Source organism: Vanacampus margaritifer, chromosome 19 (genome assembly GCF_051991255.1).
Source record: "Vanacampus margaritifer isolate UIUO_Vmar chromosome 19, RoL_Vmar_1.0, whole genome shotgun sequence".
NCBI lineage: Eukaryota > Metazoa > Chordata > Actinopteri > Syngnathiformes > Syngnathidae > Vanacampus > Vanacampus margaritifer.
Genome location: NC_135450.1, coordinates 1,125,001 through 1,138,745, shown reverse-complemented (window position 1 = coordinate 1,138,745; position 13,745 = coordinate 1,125,001). Strand labels below are relative to the sequence as shown.

Genomic DNA, 13,745 nt, shown 5'->3' with positions numbered 1-13,745 from the left:
CAAAGGAGAGACTGAGGAAAGGAAGGAAGTACAGACAAAGCAGAGTGAGATCCACAGACACCAGCCTCCACCGATTCAACGACCAGAGGAAGAAGCAGATTGTGTCTGAGTTTCGATAGATGCTGGTGTGGTGGATCTGGCATGCATGAAAATCTCCACCAAAGAGGGGAGCTGTCGACCCCTGCCAGGACAGAGCAAGCGCAACACCTCAGGGCCCTCAGGCCACGGCAGCGCCAAGGGACAACCCCCGGGTCCCACAGGGGCCACCGGCCGGAGAGCAAACCCAGGAGCAGGAGCGCCGCCCACCCCAACACGGCCCGCGCCCCCAACCCAACGCAGCAGGACAGGGCACTGCAGGTCCGCCAGGCAACGCAGCAGGACAGGGCACTGCAGGCCCGCCAGGCACCCCACCGGTCCACAGCCAAACCATTAGTCAGTATTTGAGCCTTTGGAGCATTAAAAAGTGTTTCGATGTATTGCATAATTTACTGCCAAAATTAATTTTTTCAAGAGTCCAAAATAGAAAAGTAGGTTCAATCCTATCGGAAGCTTTTTCAGCATCCATTGATCATATCAAAGTAGGATCCAATAATCTTTGACTTTCCTCAATAACATGAAACAGTCGGTGAACATTGTCAGAGCCTTGCCTTTTCTTAATAAATCCTGTCTGGTCAGGATTAATTATTTTAGGCAAGACGACTTCCAATCTGGTAGCAATCAATTTAGAGCTATCTTTTAATCTACATTTAATAAATTTGGAGGGCGGTAAGAGTCAGGTTTAGGCAGCAACGTTATAGTTGCTAATTCAAGAGTAGGTGGCAAAGTTTGACACTCCATGGCTTCCTTAATCATATTTGTCAATGGTGACAGCAATTTATCTGAAAAAGTCTTATAAAACTCAACTGGGTAGCCGTCAAGACCCGGAGCCTTTGTATTTTGCAGTTTTCAACGATAAGAGTACCTCCCTCTCATATCCATGTCCAGCCCTTCACTATCCTGAATACAAATTTGAGGGAGAGGGATAGTCTCCAGAAACTGATTCACAGCATCTTTAATGTTATGATCAGACTTACACAATTTTTCATATAATTGTTTAAATTCTTCATTAATCTCTTTTGTACCATTTAGTACTTTGCCTTCATCCGTGACAATAGTGGGAATGACTGTCAGAATCTTCATTCTTAATCTGCCAAGCAAGAAGTTTGCCCGTCTTGTTGCCATAGTCATAATAATGATATTTGGTCCTAGCTATAGCAGCCTCAGCTTTATTGGTACACAAGTTGTTATACTGAATCAGTTTTGACGACAAAGTATTAAAAGTATTCACACTTGCAGTCTGAGAGTGCTGTCATTCCAATAGTTTAATATCGTCACCCAATTGTAATAATTTCCCCCTTTTTTCTCATGTTATATGCACTGTATGACATAATACTGCCTCTCATAAATACCTTAAGCGCTTCCGAAACAGTCGCGTGAGAAGCGGCATTGAGATTAGTCTCAAGATATTCATCAATCTGTGCGTTCATAAAAGACACAAACTCTGGATCGTTCAACATAAGTCTTAAATCTCCATCTAAATGAAACAGGTTGGGAAAACTCCAATTTCCATGTCAATTTAACTCTTTGACTGCCAGACGTTTTCAGAAAAGGGATGCCGTGGGTGCCAGCCGATTTAAGCATTAACCATCTTTCAAGGTCCACAGAAAATTTTGTGTTTGGACTATGGAAACACACTTACTACCAAATGAAAGATTGGACTCTCATCTTTCATCAGAAAAAAAAGTTTGTTTCTACCTTATTCCGTTATTCAGTAATCAACAATAGAAAATGGTTAGTTTCATCCAAATGCTGTGTCTTGAAACAAAATACGGAGAAATCAAGCTTTTTGTGAAACGATATTATTTCATGCACTCTAGTGAATTTGACACCTTTTTTTTGTCCATGAATGATGCCACAAACACCTAAACAGTGCTTTACTTCTGTTAAACACTACCACCAACAATGAAAAAGTGTTTTTTGATAGCAAAATACGTTTATTTATATTCAACAGTGTAACAATTTGGCAAACTATCTACAAATGTGTGCAACCGTGGTACTATTTACAATTGTGTGGATGTTTCAAATACAGTTTTTCTTTTTGTAACACTCCCCTGCGTGCAATGGGACGCAGCAGGATTTGCACAACAGATTAGTTTCACTGCGATTGCAGACGCTACACTTTTTTGCTGGCTTTTTTTTCTGGTGAATAGCAAGTATATACTGCAGTGTGTGTTTGGCCATGTTGCCATCAAGTCTACTCTCAGGATGATGATACGGTGACGTTACGGTGGTGTTACGTCTGGCTTCCTCATGTCCTTCAGTTCCTATACCGGGTGGTAAGAGATGTTCTGATCCATCTTATCCGCTCCATTCATGGTGGCATCGTAGTCCAGAACCAGTGCCCACTCCTCCGATGAATATGCATTGGACTCGGGGCACTCTTCGTCGTCCGATTTAACGTCCGCCTGAGCAGAAGTGCTCGGTTGTGCTCCGCGTTTTCCGGCGTTAGCATCGCTAGCCGGTGAGGCTTAATGACGTGATCATAGCCGCCGCGTCAACGCTTCCAACTTCGGCGTCAACCTCGTAGTCACCATCATCATCATCGTCGTCATCAATGTGCTCTTTAGCACTGGTTGATGCTTCTCTTCTTTAAGAAAACCGATCAAGCGTGAGCTGCTTGCCACCGGTCGCCATTTTCGCTTTCTCAGCCATTGTCCCCTCAACACTCTAGCTCCGCCTCACGTCTTCTACTACTGACGCCTACCCGATCTTGTCCAAAGAGAGTCATCGCTGCCATCTAGGGGCCAAAAATAGTCATTATACTAACTAGATCTGCTTGATACTTTCAGCACAGCTGGCCAAGGCTTTCCTCCACCCCCCCCCCCAAAAAAAAACTTGGTGACCGTCTTTTAACGTTTTTGGCGCTCCTCCGTAGGATTTTACTAAACGTTATTTAACGTTTTTGGCAGTCAAAGAGTTAAGTGGATTATGATTATGAAATGACAACAACATAGTATCTTGGAAATCATATTTTGTGGAGTCAAAAACATATAAATCCGACTATAACTAGCATGGACATTTGAATAGAAGGAAAATTCCTTTCCATTAGGATTAAGGGCACGCCAAGTGTCACAAACCCCTACTCATTCATGCCCTGGTTCAGTACAGAGGCTGCTTTAGATGGTGTAAGTGTTTTTGAATGTGACCGGTCCATCTTCGGCGATAACACCAAGTTAAAGTCCCCACCTACCAAATAGTGACCCTCAATCGTGGCAAGTTTCAAGAATAGATTATTGAAAAAAACAGGATCGTCATTATTAGGACCATAAATATTTACTAGCGTAACCCTGTTAGTGTTTAAAACACAATCTATGAGCAAAAACCTCCTTTGCTTATTTTTCAACCGAGTTCAATTTAAACATGATGTTTTTGTTAAGCACAGCAACACGCCTCGCACTTGAAGTATAGGAAGAAAAAAATACATGGCCAATCCAGTCCTCTTAAGTTTCTTATGCTCCATATCAGTAAGATGAGTCTCTTGAATAAATGCGACCCCTGTGGATAACTTTTTCAAGTAAGTTATGATTTTCTTCCTCTTGACCGGAGAATAAATCCTTCTAACATTCCAAGCAACAAAATTTAATTTGTTAGCCATTTAAAGAAAAGAAAAACAGTTATGTTAGAATCGATCCAGTCAGAAACAGAAGCAAAGCACCACAGGTACCCACTATAATGTGATGTAACCAGCAGGTTTGTCCCAGATATAGTGTCATAGCTTTGTAAGAAAAAAGAGAGGTAGAAGTGGTAACCATTCAAAACTCCCAAAGAAGCCCAAAAATAAAATAAAAAACCTAAACATCAATAAAAAACTAATGAAAAAAATTAAAACGTCAAATGGGTTACTCTTTCTTAGAGCAGGTTTACCTCAACAGTTACATACATTATCTATAATATAATAACCTCAAGAACTATAGGGGGGAAAAGCTCTCAACCATAAGTGTCAAACTCCGGTCCTCGAGGGCCCAGTCCTGCAGGTTTTAGAGGTTTCCCCCTTCCAAAACAAGCTGATTCCAATCAGTAGGATCGTTATCAGGCGTATGCAGAGGTTGCTGATGAGCTGATCATATATCAGCTGGGTTGGAGAAGGGAAACATCCAGAACCTGCACTAATCCGGCCCTCGAGGACCGGAGTTTGACACCTAAGCTCTAAACAAATCAACACAATACTTGTGTTCTATACAGTATAGAACAAAAAAGTGAAATCCAAAATGTTTGCCACCAAGTAAAAAGGTCATTAAATCAAATTTGTGGTACAGCACCAAATAAAACGTAGGTTATTTGCTTCTCCTCATCTATTAAACTTTACACACTCAGCCTAACATCATAGTGTTAACATTATAAACCAGATAACTAACACATATACACATACACACACGCATGCACGCAAACACACGCACACACGTACTCAACTAGGAGGGGGATAAAAAATGGACAAACGGGATGTTGATCACAAAAAACAACTAGACCAAAGCTGTCAATAGGCAGGAATACAATGTATTACCATTCAAATGGAAAAACTTCACTCTCCCGCTTAAACGTTTTCTAGGCTCATGCGTGAAAGTGGAACATTTAATCGTCCTGATTGTTCAGATAGTCATGAACTTCGGCCCGAGAGTGGAACCAGAAGGTTCTGGTTGACACGTAGTTTAGCAGGATGAAACAAACGGTAATCTGTGATACCTTTCTCTCACAGGCGTTTTTTCACAACCTGGAAGGCATCCCGACTTTTCCTTGTCTCGGGGCTGAAGTCAGGAGGAATGTAGATTCTCCTATTCTCCAAAAACACCTCCTTCATCTTCCTGACTTGCTAGATCACCTTCTCGTGCTTTAAGTTGAGAAGCTTCGCTATCAGGGGTCTGTTCTTCGTATCGACGGGCTTTCCAAGCCTGTGACATCGCTCCACAACGATGGGGGGGTTGAAAGCAATGAGACTTAAAATATCTGGAATGACACGCTCAAGAAACGAAGTAGCGTCACGGCCTTCAGCTTTCTCCGGTATGTTGTGAATGAGGTTGTTTCTCCTGCTCCTATTTTCGAGATCAGTCATTTTGTCTCTTGCAAGACGCAATTCTTTTTCGGATTTCTCCAGCCGTTTGCGCACGTCCGCCAAGTTGTCCTCATTCGCCGACACTCGCCCCTCCATTGCTTCAACTTGGTCCGATAAAGTTGTCAGCGAAGTCTCAATCTTTGTCAGCGCGGATTGAATGCTACTTGTTTTAGCTTCAATCTGTTTCGATAAGTCCTCTTTGCAGTTAAGGATCGCTACAAGCACCGACTCCAACGTTAGAGGTCCTTCATTTCCAGCCGCCATTGTTGTCAAGCTCGAAGTGTTGTTGACGATATCTTTCAATGAACAATTCTATTTGACTCTGAGATTGTAATGAGCCATAAAAAGGAAAATAAAACAATTTAACTTCCCTCGGGTTTGAAGCTAATATAAGCAAAATTTAGTTGTAACTGTGAGGAAAACCACAGGAACTCACGTCGACATGACCTTCCCCGGTAAAAGCGTCCCGGAACTCGCTGTTGGTACTTTTTGACGTTATTGGGAGTGGATTCACCCCTGCACTGCCTCTGCGGACTAAACGCACACCCAGTGACAAAAGTAGCCTTTATCAGTAAACATTCTGTCCAAATGAATTCAAAACAATCCATAATCTTTCACATTTGCAATGCCAAAGTAACCTTGCTCTCGCAAGATGTATTCTTGCGTTATTTGTGACTTCACAAATTCCAAAGAATCCATCTTGTACCGCTCCCATTGATTTCCACCGCTGGTGGTTCAGATCAATCACAGAGCGACATTGTGTTTGAGGGCGGGATATGCAGCTATGACGAAAACAAGACGCACCGAAGCCGTGGGAAGAAACAAACCAAACATGGCGACAAACGCGTAGACGCTCCAATTAATTCTGTTCTCGCTGAATTAGTCTCTTCTATCCACATATCAACATTGCAAAACCGACAACATAAACTCAACGCCATTTTAAAAGCAACAGTCGCATGTCGGTGATGAAATTTTCATCCTTTGCCGTGATTGGTCGAAACAAAAGTTATGTAGACGTGCACACGATTCTGCTTCGTCCAATCATCTCGAAGTGTTGTACTGCATGCCCGTCTTTCCCGAGCAAATCAACGAGTAACAGTCCCAGCTTGTCCAAATTCATAAGGCTGGGTCTTCTGAAAGCCGAATTTGTCGTGTATATAAAGAAAAAACAAACTGATTATAAAAGCGCATGTGTAAAGACAAAATATAAAAAACATGAACAAAACAATAAACCCAACATTCAAGCAACGAAAGCAACATAAAGTTTCACAATGTTTCACCCAGTCATGAGCTACACATTTACACATACATGTTCGAAAAGGAGTAGGAAGAAGCATAAACTTATCAGGCCTTTTAACATACGTTACACAAATAGTAGGTATGAATAGTAAACAAAAAAACTGCTAGTATACAGCTAATACATCTGGATTATTCACAAAGGTTATTATAGTAATTATTAATAGTGAAACAGTAAACAGTGTACCTTATGCATATACTCTCATACTTTTACTTATACTTATATATTTTTTCCTTATCAATAGCAATACTAATAATAATGCAATAATAATAATAATATCATCAACCAGTGTTACTTTTCACTGAAAAGCATTTCTTTGTCCCTATACTTTTCAAAAATGTTAGTTTTATATTTCCTTTTGAACTGGTCTTTGTTTGGACATTGTTGTAAAACAGTACTCAGCCTGTTCCAAATTTTCATTCCACATACAGATGTACAAAAACTTGTTTTGAAACTTGTTTTTGAATACTTTATGAATTCCCCTCAAACCATAACCTACCTCCATCTCTGAAAACATATTTTCAATACTGCCCGGCAATAAATTATGTCTAGCTTTATACACCAATTGTACAGTATTAAGTTCCTCAAGATCAAATCATTTTACAGTTTTAGATTGTAGAAACAGTGTATTGGTGTGGTGGAGATATCCTACATTATGGACTACTCTTATAGCTCTCTTTTGCAACAGAGGTTGTAATGATGTCTTGTGTTTCCCCAAACTTATGAACAAAAATTTAAATATGGTAATACTAGAGAGCAGTACAGAATGTGTAATGATTTCTGGTTGAGAAAATGTTTGACTTTAGTCAGAATGGAGATGCTTTTAGAGAGTTTGGATCCAATATATTTAATGTGTGGTTTCCAGCAGATTTTATTATCAACAATTACCCCCAGGAACTTAATCTAATTTACTCTTAATATATCTACACCTTCAACTTGCAATCTTGCGCAGTTCCCTATTTTAACATTACCAAACACAACTAATTTTGTCTTGTTTAAATTTATTGATAACTTGTTTTTATCAAACCATGTTTTACTTTCTTAAATTTGGAGGTAATTGTATCCTAAATAAGCTGCATTTTCTCACCAGAAACTAAAATAGTTGTCAACTGCAAATAACACAAATTTAAATAAATGAGACACATTGCACAAATCATTAATATACAATATAAACAATTTTGGCCCCAGCACTGACCCCTGGGGGACACCACATCATGTCCAAACATTTTGATTTAAATTCCCCTAACTCCACAAACTTGTCTTTCTTGTAAATAACTTCTGATCCAATTCAAGACTCTATCTCTAATACCACAACGCTCCAATTTACTAATCAATATATCATGGTTTATAGTATCAAATGCTTTTTGTAGATCAACGAACAGTCCTATTGTAAGTTTCTTTCTTTGGAATAAGTAATTTCTTCAGTAAGTTCTATTACAGCTAGTGCAGTTGACCGTTTTGTTCTAAATCCATACTGATTTTGTTTTTCTATGAATTTATCTAACCTGTTATTGAAAATTTTTTCAAGAATTTGGGAGAATTGTGGTACTAGAGAGACAGGCCTGTAATTTGTGAACTTGTATTTGTCCCCAGCTTTGTAGATTGTAATAATTTTTGCTGCTTTCATTTTATTCGGAAATTGCTCCGTTAGAAATGATAAGTTGGCAATGTATGCAAGTGGTTTAGAAATTCCCATAACTATCTTTTTCACTGTTTACATATCAAGTTGATCACAATCAGTAGATGTTTTATCTTTACAATTATTAACAATATTAATTATTTATTTTTCTTTGACAGGACTGGTAAACATTTAACTTTCAATTATGTTGGTGTTTGTATTGTTTGGTGTATCAGGATCAGTATTTTTTTTTGCTCGATTTGGTCCCACATTTGCAAAAAATCTGTTGAACTTGTTTACAACATCCACCATATTGTTGATGTGTATGCCATTTTCTCTAAAATATGGTGGATAGTTATTCCGTCTAGTGCCATTCCTAATCACATCATTTAATGTATACCAAATACCTTTAATGTTGTTTCTATTGTTTTCTGGTAATTTTGTATAATATTCTCTTTTACGTATTCTCATAATACTAGTCAATTTATTTTTATAATTCTTATATTTGCTTTCTGCTTCTGTTCTATTTCATAAATTCTCTATATTAAGTATTTTTCTTTTTGCAGGCATTTATTAGCCCCTATGTTATCCATTGATTATCATCGTTTTGGTTTGATTTTGTATTGTTTAATTGGACATTTAGCATCATATAATTGTTTAAATGTACTAAGAAATTAATCATAAGCCTTATCTATATATTTTTCTTTGTATACTAAATTCTAGTCCTGATTCAGCAATTTTTAAAAGCCTCAATGGCTTCCTCAGTCCTGACTCGTCCGTATTGTTTTGTTATCTTGATTATTTTTTGTGTATTTGCAATCATATATTGTGAATATAGGCAAGTGGTCACTAATGTCATTTATCAATACTCCACTCATCATATTATTATCCATGTCATTAGTGAGTACGTTATCTATTAATGTTGCACAGTGAGTGGTGATTCTGCTAGGTCTGGTAATTCTGGGAAAGACGATTATTATAAGCGATTATTTGGGTTGCCGTAATGGCTTATGAGAAATTTAGACGGTACTGAGGGGAGTTGTAATTTCCTCAGCAACCTCTGGGGCACCACGTTGACTTTGCAGCAAAATAAACGATAAGAATCCTATTATCAAGTATTCATATTCTGAAGGTGCTACTTTTGTTAATCATGGAGTTCTTTGCTTTCATAAGAGAATTACTCTGTAAACACAAATGATTCGGCAGAAATTGAATTTCTAGACAACAAATTTATTTAGTAAACACACATGTATCAGTCACAGCCTAACCTATTAATGAAATGAAGTAAAAATGTGAATCAAAGATTTAAAAAAAACTTGCAACCTAACTACGATTAAAAAAAGGGTAGATGAAAAAGGTAGATGGGGGGATAAAGATGGAAACGTTTGACCTGTCAATTCTTTTATGTTTGAATAAAAGCATTGCACCAGTAGTATATGGTTAGATTGCAATGCAGGCGCAACTCACGGTATGGTTCAATCGCACGGGAGAGGGAGAGACTCGAGCGTCGATCTTCGGTTGAATGCTGGAATGCTGCCCGGGAGTCTCCGGCTGCTGGTCAGGTGCACACGCGGCATGGAGGCACGGCAGGTCCTTGTGTGAGCGCTGAGGGACGCCTCGGACTCACGGCTGGAACAGACACGCGCGTTTTGGGGATGCGCAGTGTTTGCGAGTCCTTGCTTGATGCGTGCTTTGAGACGCGCGTTGTGACTCCAGTCCGGGGCTCAAAGGAAGAAGCCGTGTGGTCACCCTCAGCGACCACGTTTCTCATGATGATCAGGAAAAGTTCATGGGGCCAGACATGAGGTGGAGAGAGGGTGGAGGAGTTGCAGGAACGGGAGAGTCCTTGAGCAGTTCATGGGGAAGAGAGTTTAGGAAAAGAGTTCCAGGAAAAAAAAAAATCCATCGTGCGCTAATTTTAAAACTGTCAGCGGTGGGATGTCGGGCCGTAGCCCCGCCCCTTCCGTGCGCATGATGCAGACCAAGCTTTTGAGATAGTATTTGATAATTTTTGGATCAGAATTGACAAGCCAGATGTTTTATTTATCATTCTGAACACATTTCAAACATTACCGCAATCATAAAGTTATTGAATCCGCTAACCTTACTAATAAGCTAAACTTAGGTGGCTACAAAAATTACACACATCCTTTGTTTGAGATAGACATACAGGTTGTGTACAAAGATAAACAGGAGTTATTTGATGTCAGTCAAGTACATAGAGTCCGTGTATGTCCCGAATTATGCAATTATTACTGCAATTATATTAAAAGGATGTATAAAATGGCTTATGTATTGTTTCATGTTATTGAAATTAGCATATAAGCTTCTACTGTTAAAATGGATCATTGAAAGTCCACAATATTGTTGTATTTGTCTTCTGTGTAATACTTGCAGCTATTGTTGAAGTTATGGTTAAAGTTGTTTACTGGCTCAATGTCATTTTCCAAGTCATGTGAACAGTGTTCAGTGTATTGAAAGGTATTTAGTTCCAGTTCATTATGTTCCACCAGTCTTTGTGTTAAATAACTAATCGAGGAATGTGATTTGTTTATTGTCATCTAGAGTGTAAGTCATTTGGAGTTACCTTGTTGGAGTCCTCACATGATTAGTTGACTGAGTGGCTTCGGTGTGCTGGCGCCGGGCTGAATAATCAGTTTATTTTGTTGCAGTTAAGCAATGTCTCCTCTCGCTCTAGCTGCTCTCAACTCAGGCATAATTCAGTTCCCTCCTCTTCCTTCTGACAGTCTCTGTATTATCCTCATTGATGTAAATCCTCGATCCTTTGAGAAGCTTGACTTGTAGTATCTTTGCTCGATCTTTAAAACTCAGTAGCTTTACAACTACAGGCCTTGGTCTTTCCCCTTCAAATTTTCCGGTGCGGTGAGCTCTTTCTATTTCCACTTCTTGTTGAGGTTTATCAGTTAAAACCTTCTTTATTCTTTCCTCTATTCCAGCCCAAGTTTCGCCTAGTGCCTCAGGGATCCCGTCAAACACCAAGTTGTTCCTTCTAGATTCCATTTTGTCTGTGATAAACAGCAGACTGTCACAGACTTTGAAAACATAATTTTGTAATGATTTGCATTACTCATCTTGTCAGTTTGTTTTGTCGACCAGATCTTACCAGCTCACGTTCACTCTCTTACCCGTGCCGTGCCGGCTTGTAGCTTGCTTGCTCCGGCTTGCTAGCTCCGTGGCACCGTTTCCGGTCCCCTGGCGCTCCGTGTCACTCTTGTGCGGGCCGACTTCTCTCTCCCCCGCCTGTCCTCATGCTGCTTCTGGTTGTTATCCAGCATCCAAGATCAGGATCAGAACTTGCTGGCAGTCGTCGGTAGAAAACCCAGACGAAGTTCCACGATGAGTGTGGCAGCTTTTGAGTTACAGCTTGAGTAACAGCTAAAACTATTTTAAGCCTTCTTTCGTTATTTTTGTTAACACAACCCATCCAAGTTCTTAACTCATTTATTCCCAGCCATTTTCACTGAAGCAACCCTCTTCGCTTCCGTCTGTTGTACTGGATTTTGGCTGATTTTTGCAAGGCCCACATAATTTTGTGTTCTATTTCTTTATATATTAGTCTCTTCTTTCATCAGGAAATAAAAGTATATTTGTATCTGTTCCGTTTTGCAGCAATTAGCATTAGAATATAGCTACGTTTCGCCATTATTCACGAACCTGTTGAAAACAGTGGGAAAAGGAGCTTGTTGCAACATGGCCCCGGCTGATCTCTTATACTCTGCTGCCACCTGCTGGCCGTTTTTTGTAATAACTAGCACTGCTTTGAGCAACCTCTTCAGGTCAGAAGCTTCATCAAAGTCTTCTGTATGCTATAGCGTAAAAAAATACTTTGTCCTTCACTCCCCAAAACGTATTTATACGTTTTGGGGAGTGAAGGACAACGGCCGAAGCTTTTCGGGTGAACCGACGATCGGTAACAGCCAGGATACGCCACAACGGAGTACATCCATGCGTTAAGGAACGAGAAGGGGACAAAGCTTGTTTCAGCGCCCGTTTTCGCTTCACCAGCTGGCCGCCGTCAACATCAGTTATTTTATGTTTTTATATCCCGCCCCCGTAAAGAGGTTGCCGGTTGCCTTAAGGAATAATGACTACCGCCGCCGATGGTACAGAGGGGAATTACTTCTCGCGCATGCGCTGAAGGTCCGTAATCGTTGGTGTGTTTACGTCATTTTTCTACGCGACGTGCCGACGTCTAGGCCGACGCCACGGGGTAGGTATCGGTCACATTTGGCCGACGTCGGATTGGTGTATCTAGGCCTTTAGAATTTCTGTTTGTTTGAAAATGGAGTTTGTTGATGAATGAACATGCCAAGTCCTCTTGGAAAACTGCAATATTGGACAATAGTATAGCCCCTGAAAAGTGGATGTGTCAATGTTATTTAGAAAATATATATATATCCTGACCACTTGTTCCATTCATGCTCTCTGTCCGCAGTCATTGCGCAGAGGCTCTTCTGTGTTTGCAGGCAAACACGGCTTCATTACCCTCAGGGATCTTTTCCGCTGGGCAGATCGCTACAGACTGGAAGAGCAGACTGAAGTCTCTCATGACTGGCTTCAACATTTGGCTGATGACGGTAAGGCTTGTCGAAATGTCTTTGTAGTCTTCATCTGTTGCCTATGTTTCCACTTCTTTTCTCTTGTTCAGGGTATATGTTGCTGGCAGGGCGTGTTAGAAAGCCTGAGGAGGAGGCCACAATCCTGTCTATCCTGGAGAAGCATTTTAAAAGAATCGTGAACCCAGAAAACTTGTTCTCTCAGAAACAAGTCAACAGCCAGTTTAGTGAGTAATTCCAATAAAGGCACAAAAGGTTAGCAATATTTGGCTTTCAGGTGAAATTTATGGAAAATATAAAAAGCTGATGCTACAGTGATTTATCATGGAAGTAGGACATTTAAGAAGAAGGATGCACTGGTGTTTTCCTCATCTCAAACAATTCATTGAAACAAAAGTTAACAATAGTAGGTACACCACAAAAATTGCAATGTCTCAATAACTCGTCATGTGCCCTTAAACATCAATCACAGCTTGACAACATCATCTCATGCTGTTCACAAGTTGACTCATTGTCTGCTGAGACATGGCATCCCACTCTTCTTGAAGGGCAGCCCTCAGATCACTGAGCTTCGGGGGTGCAGAGTTTCCAGCCTCTACAGGTTTTCCATAGTATTCAGGTCTGGAGAAAGTGCAGGCTATTCCATTTGAGGTACACCAGTCTCCACACCAGGTGGGACATTGTTGTTTGTGAATTTTGCCGTTAAGCTCCTGGTTATAGAACAGCAACTTGTGCAAAAAGTACTGAAACATTTCACAGTTGGACATGTGCATTCAAAAGCTTAGAGAAGGTCACATTAAGGTCACTTGTAAAGGTTTGAATACATTTTAGGCTCGTCCTAAAATTTCACCTGAAAGACAAATATCCCAAACTACTTCCTTGCTTGTATATCTATGCATGTTGAAAGCATTAATCCTGCTGGATGCAGGCTACATTCTTAGTCACATATCCATCCTCTGATTGACAGATCCCATTGTTGATTGCATTGTTGGAGTTCCAGAGGATTTTCACCATGTGGTATGGACACACAGCATGAGGAGGCTAGCTGTGCTAGTTGGAAGAGCACTGCGATTTGGCGAGTCTGTGCTGCTCGTTGGGGACACTGGG

At 40.3% G+C, this 13,745-nt stretch overlaps 1 protein-coding gene across 4 annotated transcripts in view; it reads left to right on the top strand.

Annotated features, from left to right (window-relative positions):
• Positions 1 to 13,745, top strand: part of mdn1 (midasin AAA ATPase 1) — a 260,821-nt gene that overhangs the window by 87,282 nt on the left and 159,794 nt on the right. For all 4 annotated transcript variants that reach the window (XR_013289379.1, XM_077552191.1, XM_077552190.1 and 1 more), the window contains exons 27-29: positions 12,518 to 12,659; positions 12,731 to 12,865; positions 13,606 to 13,744. Coding sequence is in view for 3 of the 4 variants with exons in the window: in XM_077552191.1 (XP_077408317.1) it covers positions 12,518 to 12,659; positions 12,731 to 12,865; positions 13,606 to 13,744 (416 nt within the window). In the remaining variant the exon portion in view is untranslated. The remainder of the gene's footprint in view (positions 1 to 12,517; positions 12,660 to 12,730; positions 12,866 to 13,605; position 13,745) is intronic.